Genomic DNA, 19,342 nt, shown 5'->3' on the forward strand with positions numbered 1-19,342 from the left:
TTTTAGCATTTATCATTTTTCATCATAAAAATTCCATAATCTTTCAAAATAAACATTTTTAATATTCATTAAAGTTATCAGGACACTGCTAGGACCCCTAACTTTTTCAGGGGTAAAATGATTGTTTTGCCCCTGAAACCCTAATTTTTCCATTTTATCCCTGGACCTTAAAAATTCAACCACCAAACTTACCATGACGGCTTAAAACACGCCCATGAGCATTTTTTAAACGTAAACTTAAGCCCCTTGACTAAATTTCGTAACTCGTTTTAAAACTTAAACCGGAGTCCTGATTTTAAACCGAATCATTCCGAAATTAAACACACTTTCCCAAACTTTAACCACAGCTTAATAACTCCTAACCAGACCCTATACAACCCAATTCAACCCATTTAGAACCCTTAACAACGCCTGGAACCCTACTGAATTTCCTGCCCTATTACGGCCAAACCCTAGCCCCAAACCAACGAGACGAGACCCTAACCAACCACCCTAGGAGCCTTTGCCGTTGCACCAGCCACCACTCAACCCATCTAGGACCACGCCACAACCCTCCTAGGTCATCTGGATGCAGCCCAACTGACGCACGCCGCCTGCAGCCTCCATGAACCAAAAGCCAAAACCCTAGCTCCCTTGAAACCCAAATTCGTTCAGCTCCCTTACCCTTCCTTTCCAGCCCTGTACAGCCCCATCTAGGACTCCTAGACAGCCCCTAAATCATGCTCATACCATCCCTGACCTGGCAGCCCCTTAAGCAACATCAAGATCATGAATTTCATGTCACAAATTCCAAGTTTTTCCATGCATAAAGCATAAAAACGAAAGTAATAACATGATATCAGATTTTTCATGCAAAAATATAGAATAATGAGATAATTATAATTTTCGAATATTTAGCTGCAAAATTTTATTTTTATTGAGTTCATTTTCGTGACATATAATTGAATAGGTCGTCAGAAGTGTCAGCCAGTGGTCTGCTGGAACAAGCAAAACTGAAGACAGCATTCATAGAGCTTATTGTGTTCTCATTGAGGAAGCAGAATGCTTCATTTACATCGAGGTGACATTTATGTACATATAATAAGTTGACCTATGATGCCATTCTTTCATATTCATTCTTAAGCAAAAGACATAAACTATCTGATGTTAAATTATTCAGAAACATGAGATCTCAAGGATATACGTGGGTAGGACCTATTGCTTTTTTTTTGGATGTCTCAATCTGATGTTTTCTTCACCATTGTTCTCCTTTCCAGAACGTGTTTGACTTCTATGTTTATTATATTTGCACATATGCTTGATTTATCTTTCAATTACAACTTGAGTATATCTTCATCGTCTCATCAACAAAGTATGTCCACATGTTGTGAAAGATATTTTACTTCATGCCAAATATGCCGCCTTCTAAGATTCAGTTTGTTTGCATTTATCAAATTAAACCGTTTTTCATCAGCACTGATGTATGTATAAGGAATTTTTGGACATATTTTTTCTAGGGTTGTTTCTGACTACAAAATCCATATTAATTAAGAGATAAGTAATTAAGTACCTAATATGTTGATGTGGTCAGCCCTATATCTATCACAATTTGATATGAGCATCTAAATGTTGTAGCTGTTAATTGTTGTTTTTGAACCTATCCAAATTGTTAATTGTCGCTGCGTTCCTACTCAAGAAAACCTCGTGTCTGTCAATCATCTCAATTACTCTATAAATTTGTGTTAAATGTGCCATCACGGTGGAAAGTTTCGTGGTGGCACAAAGAATAAAAAACATCGTTGAGAATATTTAGCGTACAAAATCATAGAATATTTTGTTATTAAAACTTCAGAAGGGGTGAGGCTTAGGTAGAGCCTACTTATACATATATTAAAAAATAACAATTAGGGAGGCGGAATTCAATTGTTCTTACAGCGGTATACAGGTTATGATCAAGTAGAAATATGTTGTCATGCCCACGAGCGAAGGATCTAGTTGGGACGATTGACAAGTAAATCCTCACTCCCAATAGTGTTAGAGTGTTAATTTGATTTCCTCCAAGGTCTTACTATTTTGGTAGTTATTGTAGAGGCTCACTATTTTGATAAACAAACGAGTTGCAAAAACAAAATCTTGAAATCCTATCACCAAAAGGACTAGCTAAGAATATGCAGCTTTAAACTTCCCATATGTATCTTCGTTTATATCGTCTTCGGCGAGAGAAGAAGCTTCCGCTGGCGAGAAGCCGACCCAATTGATTACAAGCTCTCGTCAGCCTCGGTGAACGCGAATCCAAAATATCCAGCAGTTGTGGTGGCGGGGGTCGTCAGGAGAGAACATGGTCAGGTCTGAGCTGTGTGGAGTAGACCTCTCGAACAGCTTTTAAGGATGAAATATAGAAGACCGGGTGGATCAAAGTGGTGTCTGGGAGTTTAAGCTTATAAGCTACCTAGCCAATAAACATGAGTACCTCAAAAAGACCATGATAGAGTGGGGAGAGCTTCTTATTCACGTGGGCGGCCGTGATAGACTAACGATATGGTTGCAAGCGTAAACAAACCTTGTATCCCAGAGAAAATTGAAGATCGCGATGAGAAGAACCAAATTGTCTCTTCATGAGATTCTGGCATGCAAGAGACATGAACTCATTCCATGACTGCAATACCTTGTCAACAACTTCCACTTTAGCCATGTCGGGACTGAATAATGAGAGACGCGGAGGCGGGCGGCCATAAACCACTTCAAATTGGAAAGTCGGTAAGGAGGAAGTTAAGTTGGTGCTGTAACAGAATTCCAAGCGAGCCAGGAGTCCACTTCTGAGGGTATATCCCGAGAAACATCGGAGATACATATCCACGATATGGTTAACTGCCTCTGTCTAGCCATCTGAATAAGGATGATAAGCTAAGTAAAAACAATGTTGAGTGCCACTGAGGCGAAACAACTCCTTTCAAATACTGCCAGTGAATGTGATGTCCCTGTCGCATCATGGACTTAAGAAGCTCCTGAAGCTTGAAAATATTCTCGAAAAAAATCCGAGCAACTTGCTCCGCTGTGTAAGGGTGTGAAAGGGAGACAAAGTGCGGATATTTCGAAAATCTGTCAACTATGACCTGGAGAACATTTTTACCTTGCCACGGAGGAAGTCCTTCAGTGAAATCCAAAGAAATATCCATTCACACATGATGGCTTTAAATTTTCAGTCTTAATTGCGTTGGCACAACACATGCTGTAACAAATGTCTTCACCTGGGCACTCATTCAAGGCCAATAAAAATCCTGAGTGAACCAACGCAGAATCCGATAGTAAGAAAATCTTTTGTTTGTACCATAGGAGATCGTCTGAATAATCCCAAGTATCAAGAGCTTCTCCCTTCTTTACTTTCTCTATTAAGGACTGTAATTCCGGCTTGGGGTGATGTCCGGCCCTCACTGCAGCTAACTATTCCAGGTGTGGGACTGAGAATGCATAGAGGGAGCCAACTTCGGGTTCATCAAGCTGAGAGAGAGCATCGACGACCACATTTGATTTTCTGACTGTATTCGAACCGGAAATCAAACCCTAACAGCTTGCTAATCCAATCTTAGAGTGGAAGTGATACGTTACTCCAGCAAAAATTTTAGGCTGTAATGATCCATGCGCACCAGAAATGAATTACGCCGGAAGTAAGTCTGCCAGTGGCGGATGGCCTTAACGAAGCCAATCAACTCCGTTTCATATGCTGGAAATTTATGGTGTTGCAGCATCAAGTATACCATTCTGAAGGAGGACAACACATAATCCTACTTCCAAGGCATCGCATCCCACCACAAAAGGCTCCCAAAATTAGGCAAGGCCTGCACGGGGGTGGATGTCATTGTCTTTTTCAAGGCTTCAAATTATTGTGAAGCATCATCTGATCAAAAAATGAATTCTTACCAAGGAGATGCGTCATGGGTGCGGCTATAGTTTCGTAGTCCTTCACAAACTTGCGGTAATACCCCGCAAGTCCTAGGAACCCAAAGCACGTATAGAAGTCGATGTAGGACATGTAGAAATTGCTGCAACCTTTTTGTCGTCCACTTTAACCTCTGATTGTGTTACCCGATGTCCAAGATATGCATCTGTGCCAAGAAAAAACTTGGATCTTTTTAGGAAAAACGGTTTTCTCTATAAAGTGGAGAAACCATATGCAGGTGATCCATGTTATCCTTCCATGATTTGTTGTAAACCAAAATATCGGCAAAGATAGAGTTCATAATGGAATGGAAGGTAGACAGTGTGTTGGTTAGCCCTAAGGGCATAACCAAGAACTCGAAGTGTTTGTGATGGGTTCTAAATGCTGCCATGTGGATGCAAGCTGGCTCCATCAAAACTTGGTGGTATCTAGTTTAAATTGGTCAAATATTGAGCCCCATTAAGTTACTCCAACAACTCGTCAATCACCGGAATTGAAAATTTATCCTTAATGGTCATTGAATTCAATGCCCGATAGTCCATACAAATAGAAATTATCCGTTTTTCTTACTAACAATAATAGTGAAGAGAAGGGAGAGTTGTTTGGGCAGATGATCCTCTTTTTTAACATGTTGGCACACTGTTTCTAAGTCTCGTCTTTCTACCCATGTGGGTAGCAATATGGCCGAACTACAACGTGATCTGTCCCTTGTGTCGATAAAATCCTGTGCCGATGTGGAGGGAGGCCTGTAGGCTCCAAAAAATTCATCTCAAATTTGGCCAGTAGCTCATGCAGGCCTGTTTGCTTCCTTCCGACCAACTCCGAGATTGTATATACAGAAGGCCATCGTTCGATCCCAGATCATCTCCCTTAAGGCTGATCACATTTTCCAGATATCATAGATGCATCTCCATATTAGTAAAATCTTAGTTAATAGTTTCAAGTGTGCACAACCAGTTGAAAGATGACCCCCAATTCATCTGAAGGTATCAGGAAGAGATCAACAGAGAATTTTAGCCCCTCCCAGAATAATATGTGTATTAGGCACACTCCTGAACATTGAAGTTGATCTATGCTCGGCTAGAACTCATAGCCCGTTGGTCGCGATTGTGGTGATGAAACAATGTGTGCTCCCAAATCAATGAGTACCTTCAAATAAAAGCCGAGAATCTGTCCCAAAATTCGCAATGTTTTTGCACCTCGGGAGCCCGAATTGCATGGATAGAAACTTCCAAATTGTTAAAATCATGATCAGTTTGCAAATCCAGGTAAGGAGTGTGCTCCTCCAACCCTCCAATAGAAATAACTGTTTGCATTGGTGCCCTGACACATATTTTTCATCACAATTAAAGCAGATCCCTTTTGAGCGTCGCTCTTCCAACTCTGTTCTGCTTAGTCATTTAATAAATGGTTAGGAATGAACAAACTCATGGGTTCTCATCAAGCTCTGCTAAAGGCTTTCAAAGGGATTTATCGAGGGACTTCATCTTGGAAAAGGATGCTACATGGCTATGACAGCTGTTATTTTTCATATTTGGCACGCCATAAATCATTGGCTTTTTGAGAATGAAGAACAAATAGTTGATGATATGTGTCGGAAAATACAGATTTTTGTTTATCGTTTTATAAGGTTATGAGTTTATGTGTTTGTTAGATGGAAGGTGGTTAGTTGCTGTTTCAAGGAATCATTGTCCTTGTAGACCTTTTGGGAATGCCCAATGTATTTGTACTCCTGTTTTTTTACCTTAGTGTTATGATAGTCTCATGTCAAAAACAAATAAATAAATAAATGGGGTGAGCTACTGCCGGGTGCCCGCGTCTCAGGGGTGCACGCCAGTCCTCCTTCGGGCTGTTGGTGCTTGTTTCATATAATCTTGTCAATTTCATTGCAGTGGAGAGAGTAAGCGGGTGGTGGACCTTAACTTCTACAACAATACTCCTATGCAACCCACTAATGAATAATTGGATGATTGGGTGTGCAATTCCTCGAAGCTTTCTTGATAATTGTTGACAGATCCGGTTTGGTGGAGTTTTGCCAAATCACCAAAAACACATGGTCCTACTTTTAGAACCAATGCCTATTTTAACAAATGGAGATAATTTTTGTAAATTATATTTGACCTGGCACATTCGTCTCATTTTCCCCTCAGAATTATGCTCAACATGAGGGCTACAATTTGATTATTGAAACATACTATGATACTGATGACTATGAAAAATAGAACTTTAGTTGAAACTATCACTTCCAAATGAGAAAACTAAATCGTATCAAGCTACAGATTTTTCTGCAATTGGGTTCTTGTTGGAAAATTCTTCTTTTGTGCTGTAGTTTGTTTATTATTTTGTCCTGCGTGATCGAGTATATGTATATGTTATGAGTATTCAACTTGTGTATTTTAGAAAACTTTGGTCCCTACATCCGTCGTCATTTTTTTTGTCAGAACTGAACTTAAAAAGATAATTTTATCTTACTTCTTATACTGATAAATTCCAGAATCAATTTTTCGTATCGGGCCTGTCAGAAGATGAAGTTATACAAAACCGTGTGCTTGAATCCTTGTATAACCGAATAATGCGGGCACACAAAGAAAAAAAGTGCTTCAGAGTTGTAATTGTCATCCCACTCTTGCCCGGGTTTCAGGTTAGTCTCCTGTCCTAATATGAGTTCCAGTTTGGTCGTTTTCATTTCCATCTTTTATTCATACTTTTCAGTGAACAGGGGGGTGTGGATGACAGTGGTGCGGCTACTGTTAGAGCCATAATGCATTGGCAGTATCGGACTATTTGTAGAGGACATGGTTCAATATTACAAAAACTTTGCTCAAAGTTGGGTGCCATCACTCAAGATTTCATATGTTTCTTTGGCTTAAGAACTCATGGCAAACTTTTTTATGGTGGTCCTGTGGTTACGAGCCAGGTGTAGATTCTGGAAACTTATTTGAAACTTTAATGTATGTTGTATCTTTATTGTCTTAAAATATTTGTTCCTGTTATGAAATTTCACTAAATCTGCAAGCTATTGTTAACCTATTCCGATTTATTCGGCAAGTAACCATTTAAGATGTCTCTCATTAGATGGGCCAAGCGTTATGTTACTGTGTTTATTTAATAACTTTTTTAAAAGAAAATGTTCAGATTAAGATTGTTAACCTTATCAAGCTTCTACGCTTTATAATCTCTAAAGTCACAATCTTTTTAAAACTAATGCCCCTGTCATTGGAAGATGCTTCTGAGGAAGAGAATGATTTCGATGGTGGTCACATCTTTTTCTCATCTTTTGTAAAATAAAATTTCTGATCAGCATATGAACATAGGCAACCTTTTCTCAGTTAATTGCCTATAACTTTTTAGATAAACAATTTAACAAATTCCTGTCTTTTGGTTTACTTATTCTCAAACTTCGCTATTGTCTCAAACAGGTTTATGTACATAGTAAAGTGATGATAGTTGATGATCGTTGTGCTTTGATTGGATCATCCAACATAAATGATCGGAGCTTGCTGGGATCACGAGACTCAGAGGTGAAGTAATCTCGTCCCTGTTTTCTTAATCAATAATATTTATGAATCAAGTCACACACTTTATTTCATGTTTCAGGTTTATAACTAATGCACTCTAAATAGTTACTTGAAATACAAATTTAATTAATCTTATTCTTCGAACTTATTGGTCCTCCAGAAAGAGCAAGGGTAGATGAAAATGAAATGCTAGTAACTTTATGTAATGAAACAATAGTCGATGCAGATAATTTGGTAGCTAACATTTCTGATATATCTATCCGTTTAAGCCTCACAAAATTATTCGTAGTTTCCCAAGCTGTTATAATTTACACACTTTATTTCATGTTCCAGGTTTGTTACTAATGCACTCTAAATAGTTATTTGAAATACAAATTTAATTCATCTTATTCTTCAAACTTATTTATCATCTAGAAAGAGTAAGGGTAGATGAAAATGATATGCTAGTAACATTAAGTAATGAAACAATAGTCGATGGAGATAATTTGACAGCTAACATTTCTGATATATCTATCCGTTTAAGCCTCACAAAAGTATTTGTACTTTTCCCATCTGTTATAATTTTATCTTTCCTCCAAAAGTACGGCGCATACATGTTTTTTCTCTTGAATATTTTTTCCTTGATGATGTAATATTGAGGAATACCATCCTGGCATCCGACGTGTTGATGATATAACTTGAATTTACTTGTTCTTGTATTTCCAATTGCACTCAAATCGATAAATTTCATTCCAGTAAGAACTTGAACCTACTTTAATGAAGATATGACCACAATATGTGGTCAGATTACTTTTAAGAAATTATTATTATAATATAATGCAATCATAAATATACATTAGAATTCAAATTCCTAGCATTATCATATTATAATAGTTTCTGACTTTATTTATTGAGAATAAAACCATTGTATCTTAGTTTGAGAAACTCGAAAGTCGAATGTAATTAAAACCTAAGTTTAATTAACTCTAAGTTAAACATAATTACTGAATAATATTTAAGTTTGTGTTTAATATTCATATTAGTTAAGGTGTGAAATGCCATTTGACAATTGAAAGAAACAAGCATTTGAAAGGGAATTGTGTCTTTTCAATTGGAAAACTTTGCACATTGTAACACGCATATATACATAGATGTAGATAAAAATTCTTGTTCCTTTTCTTCTGTCTCATCTTGGTTATTTGATTATTAAGTTCTAGTATTTTTTGTTTATTTAATCTTTCTTTATAAGTGAAACGAATAATCTTGTATTTGATTTATTTTTATACAGATTTCTGTTGTCATCGAGGATAAAGAGTTTGTTGATTCATCCATGAATGGAAAGCCATGGAAAGCTGGAAAATTTGCTTTTAGTCTCAGGCTTTCCTTATGGGCCGAGCACCTGGGTCTAAATATTGAAGAGGTGGGTATAATTATTAATATGAATGATAATGCTGGTGAAAGAGGTATCAAATTTTAAATTTATGAATGACGATTTTAAGCATTGTTTGGGATTTTCTCAACAGTCTCTTTTTTTTTCCTAAGAAATAATTCTCCCATATTTACCAATACTTAATGGTGCCAAATATTTCTTTCGTTTTAGGTTGATCAAATAAAAGATCCCATAGCTGACACAACATTCAAGGACCTTTGGGTTGAAATTGCCAAGGTAAGGGTTTGGTTACGTATTAATTTCCTGTTTCTTGAGATTATTTTATTCATATTCTGTACATAGGACTTATCATAATTCTCTCTAAAGTGTGATTTTTCATTTAGAAATTTTTTTGTTACACGATTTTATGGTATGAAATAGTTATCGCCTATGATTTCTTTAACTAGAACATAATACTTGTTTATTGATTATTTGACTTATATAAGAAAGCGAAGACTATATGTGATAAATAAGAAAACTCCGCTTAAGAAAAATTTGCATCCTGAAAATTCTGTTTTAGTTGAACTTTTCGGATGCAAATTTTTCTGTTTTAGTTGAACTTTTCAAATTTCTGCAAGTACAAGTTCTTTACAATGAGGTCAATTTTTTTAGAATAGGAAAACATGTTTAATATTTTCAATCTGTTAAAGAAGTTCTCCCATTCATCATTTATCTCTTGGATGGTGAATTATTATTTCCTACTTAGTTCAAATGTTTATGTATGCCACACAATACTAATTATTTTTTTCAGTTACTCACTTTTCTACTCCTTTCTTATGGTAACAAGTGCTTTCGAATTACAAAATTAATCAATAGCAAACACTCTTTAAAAAAATATTTTGAGCGCCTTTTCAGAGAAACGTGTAAAAACTTCACTAGAAGATTTGCTTTAAAAGGTTTAGAATTACTCTGAAACCATATTTCTACCCCAAGTTCAAGAATGTGGCCGTACATGGTGAAGATGTTTCAGATAATAATGCAACCAGTATACAAGTCGTTTGACTGAGCTCCTTATCAACATGGGATTCAATAGTTCAAGTTTGTCTTCTAGTGATTATGATGCTGGCAAGGCCAAGTATATTTGATATCCTTGATAGATTATATTATGACTGCGCTTGTCTACTCGTGGAACACGGAGCAACTCATTGGCAAATCACACTTCTATCACTACGTAAACTATTTAGAATACTCGAGGCATATAACAATTACACTTGCATGTTGAACATGAGAAATGGTGCAAAAACAGATCATGGGCACAAGTTTTTCAGTTGTCAATGCATAATTGCTTGTTTGTCTTTCATTCTACTTTATAATTTTTCCTTTAACGAACAATTTAATTTTCCACTTCCAGTCAAATACGAAGATTTACCAAGATGTCTTCTCTTGCATTCCAAATGATACCATCCACTCCAGGTGATTTACACTCAGTTTTTGTATCATTACCCACTTTTGTGTCATTCACTGATCATCAAGATTGATTTTCAGATCTGCTCTTAGACAAAGTATGAATTATTGGAAGCAGAAACTCGTGAATACGACAATCGATTTAGGAGTGGCTCCCAAGAAAGTTGAATTGCTTCAGAACGATGAACTCATAACTGCGGACCCAATCACGATGTTGAAATCCATAAAAGGACATCTTGTTTCTTTTCCTTTGGAATTCATGAAACAAGAAGAAGATTTGAGACCGATGTTTATTGAGGGTGAGTTTTATGCATCTCCACAAGTGTTTCACTGAATATGAAAAACGAAGATGGCTTCAATTTATAATAACAGTATATATTCATTTATCGATAGATGTATGTATAGTAGGAAGTCAGGGTGGGTGGATCCACCAACTTGAACATTCACTCCTGCAGCAAAGAAAATTTGTATTTTTGTTATGTTCTTTAAAAATATAAATTTTATCATTTTTAAGAATATTTCCACTACATAAATCATCTTATAATATATGTTCAGCAGTTACATCATGAACTCTATTTTACGGAGTATGTCAGTATGATTTCTTGCATAAATATATTACAATTCTTCATAAAAGATAGAATACACAACTTTAAGTTTTCACAAATGATATTACATACGGTTGTTTTGATATAAATCAGTATCGCTCATATATAATGTATGTATGCGTGTGCGTGTATGTATATATATATATGTATGTATGTGTGTGCGTGTATGTATGTATATATATATATATATTCATATAATAAAATATTTATTTATTTGTTATATCTGAGGAAAAAATAAATATTTATTTAGTGTTGAAAAATAATATTTAAAATGTGTGTATCGAATATTTGAATGTTGAAAATAGGAGTTGTAAATATTGAAAATTAGTGTGATGATGTAGGTAATAATGTATTTTATTTTTGGATTATTTGTAAAAAAATTCTATAAACAGCCTCACCATTTGTGAAGAAATTCACAATTGAGTAGAGAGAAAAATATTATAAAGTGTGTAGTTTGGTAAATTTTGAGAGTTTGAGATTTTTATTTTTTACCATAAATTTTTATTTTTTCATAAGACGTTATCAGCACGAAGTTCTAAAAGTCCTCCATACTTTTCCAAGTTCCAAACAGAAGAAAAATGTAACAAAAGTAATAATATTTATTTTACTATTATTTATTTATTGTGTATATATTTAATATATAATATAATGATATTATTAGATATAATAAAAATAATTTTTTTTCAAAAACTTGTTATAAATCCTGGGAGGATGTTAAGACGACATCCCACACTTCCGGTAAGCGATACGACAAGTATAAAAGCCTACAAAGTTTTCAACAGAATAAATTATGACACATCATTATAATAATGTGATATGATATAATAATTATTTAAGCATGTCTAATATTATATACGTCATATTATTACCATAAAATTATCCAAATACATGCATTTATTTTTGTATACCAACGATCATAAACGGTAACTAAACGGCTAGTTTTTGCCCTATAAATATGATCTCACAAACACATTCAATCACTACAACTTTCTCTTCTTCTCTGAAAATTATTCTTCATCAAATTTTTGGAAGAAAAAAGTAGATGACTTTCTCAAGGTTATTTTTAATTATTTTGGTTATCACACTCACGAGTTTTGTATTTATTGGAGAATATTCTCCTCGTGTGTTTTCTTTATTTTTACAAATGCTTATACTTGTTGTTTATCCATTACTTTGTATTGCAATATTCATTAACTAATAAAATGCATCGTAATTTTTTTAGTACCACCATGTTAAACTTGACAAAGCTCGAATTCATCGCTCTTGATATCACGAGAAAAAATTATATGCCATGGACTCTCGATATAGAAATGCATCTTGAGTCATTGGGTCTAAATGAGACTATAAAAGAAAATTGCATATCGACTTGCGTCGACATCTCGACGAGGGATTGAAATGTGAATATCTAATTGAAAAAGATCTCATGGCTTTGTGGAAGGGATTAAAAGAAAGATTCGAACATATAAGGGAAGTTATACTTCCGACCGTTCGGGATGAATGGAATACATTGAGATTCCAAGATTTTAAAAAAATTCAGTGATTATAACTCGGCGATGTATAGAATAATCTCGCAATTGAAATTCTGTGGGCACGAGATTACTGAATTGGAAATGCTTGAAAAAGCATTTTCAACTTTTCACGAATCGAATATAACTCTAGAACAATAATATAGAGTGCGTGGATTTTCGAGATATTCTGAACTTATCGCCTGTCTCCTTGTGGCGGAAAAGAATAATGAGCTGTTAATGAGAAATCATCAGGCACGACCAACTGGTTCAACGGCATTTCCTGAAGTAAATGTCGTAAACAAAAAATGAATTTAAATTTGGAAACCAAAATCAAAGTTATAGACAAGATTTTGGTCGAGGACGAAATCGAGGACGTGGACGTGGACGTGGAAGTGGTCATGGTCGTGGACGCGGCCGTGGTTTTGAAAATAATCGAGATAGTTATTTTTATAACTCATCTCAAAAGAGCGTCCCAAACCATCCACCGAAAAGGCATCATGAGAATATGAGTGTTAATGAGAATCAGTCAAAAAGATTTGAAAGTTCTTGTTTCAGATGTGGTACTCCAGGATATTGGTCCCGTATTTGTTGAGCCCCTGAGCACCTTTGTAAACTATATAAAGAATCAATAAAGGGGAAAGAAAAGGAGACCAACTTCACTGAACAAAGTGAACCTTTGAGTGATTCAACTCATTTTGATGCCGGAGATTTTCTGATTGATTTCTCAGACAATGATCAATTTGCTGGTGGAATAAATATGTAAAACATTTTATTTTTCCATATACTCGTATGATAATGTTTTATTGTGTGCTATATTTTTTACATATGTATTGTATTTTTATAAATGTATTGTCAGTAATTTTATTTCATTGCATATTTTTTTTGAAGTTCAAATGTGGAAAATGCTATGAGCACAGCTGAAGTTTGCATACCCGATAGTGGTACAACGCACACTATCATCCGAGATAAAAGATATTTCTTGGAACTAAAACCAACAAAAACAACGGTGAATACAATATCAGGTCCTGTAGACTGATTAAAGGATGTGGTAAAGCACAATTTTTGTTACCTAATGGTACAAATTTTTGATCAATGATACTTTATATTCACCACAATCAAAAAGAAATTTGTTGAGTTTTAATGATATATATTCCCATGGGTATGATACTCAAACAATGAATGAAGGGAATTAGAAATATATGTGTCTTATCACATATAAACCAGGAAAAAAATATGTGATTGAAAAACTACCAATGCTCCCCACTAGATTGCATTATACACATATAAGTCCCATTGAAGAAACTCATGATGTCATAAAACGCCTGAAGCGTGGAAGGCCAGTCAGTTCCAAGGATAAAAGACCTCGAAAAAGAAAATTCATTGAGAAACACGATGATCACAAAATAGAGAATGTTGTTCCTGAAGAAACACATGATGATCATAAAATAGAGAATGATATTCCTGAAGAAACACATGACGATGAAAATGTTTTGTCAGAACCACAAATTGACGAGAATTGTGAAATCTCTATCAATTATATTAATACTGAAAAATATGGAATCGAAAAGATATAGAAGAAATTGATGATGTATTTTCTTATAATGTGGCAATCGACATCATAAATGATAATGAAGATCATGAACCAAAATATTTTGGTGAATGTAAAAATCGGCAGGATTGGATAAAATGGAAAGATGCCATCCAGGTTGAATTGGATTCGCTAAATAAACGTAATGTTTTTGGACCTATAGTCCTTACACCTGAAGGTGTAAAACCTGTTGGATACAAATGGGTTTTTATTCGAAAGCGAAATGAGAAAAATGAAATAATATGATATAAAGCTCGACTTGTTGCACAAGGTTTTTCTCAAAGGCCTGAAATTGATTATGAAGAAACGTATTCTCCCGTGATGGATGCAATTACGTTTCGGTATTTGATTAGCTTGGCGGTATTTGAAAATTTAGAAATGCGTCTTATGGATGTTGTTACAACTTACTTATATATAGGAAAATCCCTGAAGGATTTAAGATGCCTGAAGCACAAAGTTCAAAACCCAGAGAATGTTATTCTTTGAAATTACAAAGATCATTATATGGGTTAAAGCAACCGGACGAATGTGGTATAATTGGCTAAGTGATCACTTGATGAAAAAGGGATATGTAAATAATTCAATATGCCCTTGTGTTTTCATTAAGAAAACAACACCCGGATGCGTAATTATTGCTGTATATGTTGATGATTTAAACATCATTGGAACAAATAAGAAAATTCAAGAAGTTGTGTCATACTTGAAGGAAGAATTTGAAATGAAGGATCTTGGAAAAACCAAGTATTGTCCGGGTTTACAAATTGAACAAAAAGAATATGGAATGTTTGTTCACAAGAAAAATTATACAGAAAATATCCTTAAACGTTTTTATATGGATAAATCAAATCCTTTAAGTACTCCAATGGTTGTTAGATCATTAAACATAGAAAAGGATCCATTCCGTCCATGTGAAGATGATGAAGATTTTTTTGGTCCAGAAGTACCATATCTAAGTGCTATCGGTGCTCTTATGTATCTTACAAATTGTACAAGACCTGATATATCTTTTGCCGTAAATTTTTTGGCAAGATTTAGCACATATCCAACAAAGAGACACTGGAACGGAATTAAACATATATTCCGCTATCTACGAGGAACGACATACTTGAGACTTTTGTATTCAAAAGATGCTATCCAATTATAATTGGTTATGCCGATGCTGGATACTTATCTGATCCACACAAGGCACGTTCCAAAACTGGATATGTATTTACTCGTGGAGGCAGTGCAATTTCTTGGCGTTCATATAAACAAACGCTCGTAACAACTTCATCAAATCATGCCGAGATAATTGCACTACCTGAAGCAAGTCGTGAATGTGTATGGTTAAAATCAATGACCCAACATATCCAAATCTCATGTGTATTATCATTCGACGAGAAGCCTGTGATACTATATGAAGGTAATGATGCATGTGTTGCTCAAATGAAAGAAAGATACATAAAAAGCGATAGAACTAAACATATTCCTCCTAAGTTCTTCGCATTTACCAAGGAGCTTGAGAAGAATAAATTTATTGATGTTCGTCATATTCAATCAAGTGAAAACTCATCAGATCTCTTCACATAAAAAGATTTAGAAAACCAGAAATAAAAACAAACAAACTTAAATACAACACAAAAAAAAAATCAAGGATCAGAAAGGGAAATAAACTCTTGTTTAAAGATTTCATTTTCTAAAAATGGTTTAAGCCTTTGTCCATTTACTTTAAAAATATCACCATTTTTAGGATTTTCAATATCCACAGCTCCATAAGTATACACATGCGTTACAACATATGGGCTTGTCCATCTTGATCGTAATTTTCCTGGGAATATGTGAAGTTGAGAATTATAAAGCAAATTTTTTTTACCAATCTCAAAAGATTTTCTAAGAAATGTTTTATCATGAAATGATTTGATTTTTGCTTTATAAATCCTTAAATTCTCATACGCGTCATTTCTGAGTTCATCAAGTTCATTAAGTTGCAATTTACGCAATTTGTTGGCATCATCTATGCTTGAATTTAAAGTTTTGATCGCCCAATAAGCTTTATGTTCCAATTCCACAGGCAAATGACAATTTTTCCATAAACCAACCTATAGGGAGACATATTCAATGATGTTTTAAAAGCTGTTCGATATGCCCAAAGTGCATCATTAAGTCGTAGAGACCAATCTTTTCTATTTGAGTTTTTTTCCAAAATTTGCTTTATCTCCCTATTAGCTAATTCAACTTGTCCATTTGTTTGAGGATGATAAGGAGTAGTTACTTTATGAATAATACCATATTTTTTCATTAATGAAGCAAATGGTTTATTAACAAAGTGAGCTCCCCCATCACTTATCATGGCTCGAGAAATTCCAAATCTACTAAAAATATTTTCTTTTAAAAATTAGATGACGATTTTATGATCATTTGTTCGACATGGAATTGCCTCTATCCATTTGGAAACATAATCAACTGCAACTAAAATATACAAGTATCCAAACTACGGTGGAAAAGGTCCCATAAAATCAATTCCCCAACAGTCAAAGATTTCAATTTCAATGATAGGATTCAAAGTCATCATGTTTCTTTTTGAAATCGCACCCAATTTTTGACAATTTTCACATATCTTGCTGATTTCGTGGGTGTCTTTAAATAAAGTGGGCCAATAAAATCCACACTGCAAGATTTTTGCAGCCGTTTTCTTTGAAGAAAAATGTCCTCCGCATGCTTCTGAATGACAAAATTTAATGACACTACTTACTGTTAAGAAATGAAATTTCAGGAATTTTGGTGTATGACAAATTAGAAATCAAACGCGGTTGGAAATTCTCAACCGCTGATTTTCAACCGCTTATTCTTTAGATTTCAGCCGATTCATTTAAGAGACTTACTTATTACTAAATGACATTCTCTGACCGGTTGTATGCATTCAAAACCTTGAAGTCAACAATCTCACATCGATTCCAAGGAAGATGTGCATTTATCTCTCCTTCCCAGAAAGGAAGTTCAGAGACAGTTTTCATGATCTGATGATATATGCACAGTCGCCTAAAGAAGAAAACCTCAAGTAAAGAGCCTCAAATTTATGATAAGCAAAAGGAAGATTAAATGCGGACATTTATTGCTCATAAATATGAAAGCGACTTATCTGTTTCAGGAGCTCAGGTTTACGTTAACAGTACTTTCTGACCGTTAGATCTTTTAGCTATATCATCTGGGAGGAATGCAAGTTATTTACAAGCAAGCTACACAACTCTAACATCGATTGAAAAAGTTTCTCAGCTTGCCTTCATAGAGATCTTTGAGCGCTTTCACAGTCTACATTTTCCATTATCGCTCTTTTGCACGCAGCTCCACAGACACATATTTGATCATTTAAGGATCTTTTCGTGCTGCCAAAACAATCTACTGTTCTATCAATAACCTGTGGTTATTTGATTAAAGTTTGGAAGTCTGGTGAACTAAGGGTTCTTAAAAATCCAGAAGTGTAAAGTGATCACTAGGAGTTCCAAAACAGGCAATGGAATAAGTCCTGATTGGATTGGGCTGTTACAAACGATTTTTAAAGTCAAAGTCTTTTAGTGGAATCCTTCCTACCAAAGGAAGAAGGGGTGACGTAGGAGTATTCAATCTCCGAACATCCATAAAAATACTGTGTCTCTTATCTTGTGCAAACTGCTATCTGTTATTCATATCCTTGTTGTTTAGATTGTCAAATCTTTAAGAAATATCTGTCAAAAGGAAGTGAACCGTCTTCCGCACACTTTAGTGGTTCACCTCTTTCGACCGTTTGAGAAAGGAGTTTTTCGAACCGCCTAAAAACGGTTGAAAATACATTTTAAATAAGAAAATGTGAAAGAGTTCATTCACCCCCCCTCTTAACTCTTTCTCGATCCTAACAATTGGTATCAGAGCAGGATCTTCTCAAACATTGATATCTCTTGAATCATATGGCATCTTTCAATAAAATTCCTATGTTCTCCAAAGAAGACTATGATGATTGGAAAATTCGCATGCAGGCACATCTAGCAGCACAGGATGACGATATGTGGTTTCTAATTACTGATGGACCAATGAAGATAATGAAAGCAAGCACAGCTGTTGGTGTAACTGAAGGTGCTCCTCAAATGATAGAGAAGCACAGATCTGAATGGACCGCTGAAGATAAAAAGAAAGCAAACTTAGACAACGTTGCAAAAGATATTCTCTATAAGTCTCTGGATAAGAACATGTTCGCCAAAATCAAGACCTGCACCACTGTAAAAGAAATATGGGAAAAACTCACTCAATTGTGCGAAGGAAATGATCAGACCAAAGAAAACAAACTGACAGTGGCTATTCAAAAATTCGACAATGCAAAGATGAAGCCAGGAGAAACTCTTGCAGAATTTGATGAGCGATTCAGCAGCATTATCATCAAACTCACCTCACTTGGAAAAGAGTACTCCAACAGAGAAATTGCTTTAAAGGTCATGAGAGCTCTTCCCAGAGAATGGGATGTGAAAACTATAGCCATGCGAGAATCCAAAGATCTAAACAAACTGGAACTCCATGATCTATTTGCTGATCTTAAAGCATATGAATTTGAGCTCGGGATACGAACCGAAGAAGAGCCGTCCACAACCCAACAAACAAAGGCCTTGGCAGCGGCTACAGTGACTCTTCCGGTCGAAGAGTCCACAAGTAAGAAATCGGCTGAGCAACTAAGCAATGAAGCCATGTCTCTGTTTGTTAAAAAATTTGGTAAATTTATGCGCAAAAATCAATCTCAAATGAATAAACCATATTTTAAAAAGGACCATACTGAGGATGGTCAAGGTTGTTTTAACTGTGGAAAGAAGGGACATTTTATTGCAGAATGCAATAAGCCAAATAAGGATGAAAAGAAACAGGAGAATAGAAGACGATTCAAAAACGACAAGAAATTCATCAAGAAAAAGAATCAGAAAGTTTTAGTTGTAGAAGAAGACAAAGGCAAATGGGCTGAAACAGAGTCAGAAAAGTCTTCTTCTGAAGAATCTTCGAGTGAAAGTGAAGACGAAAGAGTCGAATGTCTTATGGCCAAGGAAGATCAAGAAGCCACTGATGAAATGGTATTTGATTTTAATTCTGAAGAATTTACACGAGAAGATCTTGTTACAGCACTTCACGACATGGTAAATGAGTTCAAAGGACTATATATGAAATTCAATGAAGCTGATGCAGAAAAGAAAGACTTGAAAAACAAATTAACTCTCTTCAGCTGTTCGCAGCACAAAGAGGTTGAAAGTTTGAAAGTCAAGCTAAGTCTGATAGCAGCTGAGAATGATGATTTACGAAGAGTGTTCCATGCTACATTAAAAGAAAACAAACGGTTATTAAGTACCATCAACATGTGGAACAAGTCCTCTGCTTCTCTTGATAAGATACATGAAATGCAGAAACC

General features: G+C 35.2%; 1 protein-coding gene across 1 annotated transcript in view; it reads left to right on the top strand.

The window, feature by feature from the left end:
* LOC140830233 (phospholipase D zeta 1-like) overlaps nucleotides 1-10,790 on the top strand; it is a 30,697-nt gene extending 19,907 nt beyond the window's left edge. The window contains 8 exon segments of the mRNA XM_073193518.1: nucleotides 950-1,060; nucleotides 6,411-6,557; nucleotides 6,636-6,833; nucleotides 7,336-7,437; nucleotides 8,702-8,833; nucleotides 9,014-9,079; nucleotides 10,194-10,255; nucleotides 10,328-10,790. Coding sequence (XP_073049619.1) covers nucleotides 950-1,060; nucleotides 6,411-6,557; nucleotides 6,636-6,833; nucleotides 7,336-7,437; nucleotides 8,702-8,833; nucleotides 9,014-9,079; nucleotides 10,194-10,255; nucleotides 10,328-10,580 — 1,071 coding nt within the window. The 3' untranslated portion in view covers nucleotides 10,581-10,790.
* The last annotated feature ends 8,552 nt before the right edge of the window (nucleotides 10,791-19,342 follow it).

This window comes from Primulina eburnea, chromosome 1 (genome assembly GCF_022965805.1).
Source record: "Primulina eburnea isolate SZY01 chromosome 1, ASM2296580v1, whole genome shotgun sequence".
Classification (NCBI taxonomy): Eukaryota; Viridiplantae; Streptophyta; class Magnoliopsida; order Lamiales; family Gesneriaceae; genus Primulina; species Primulina eburnea.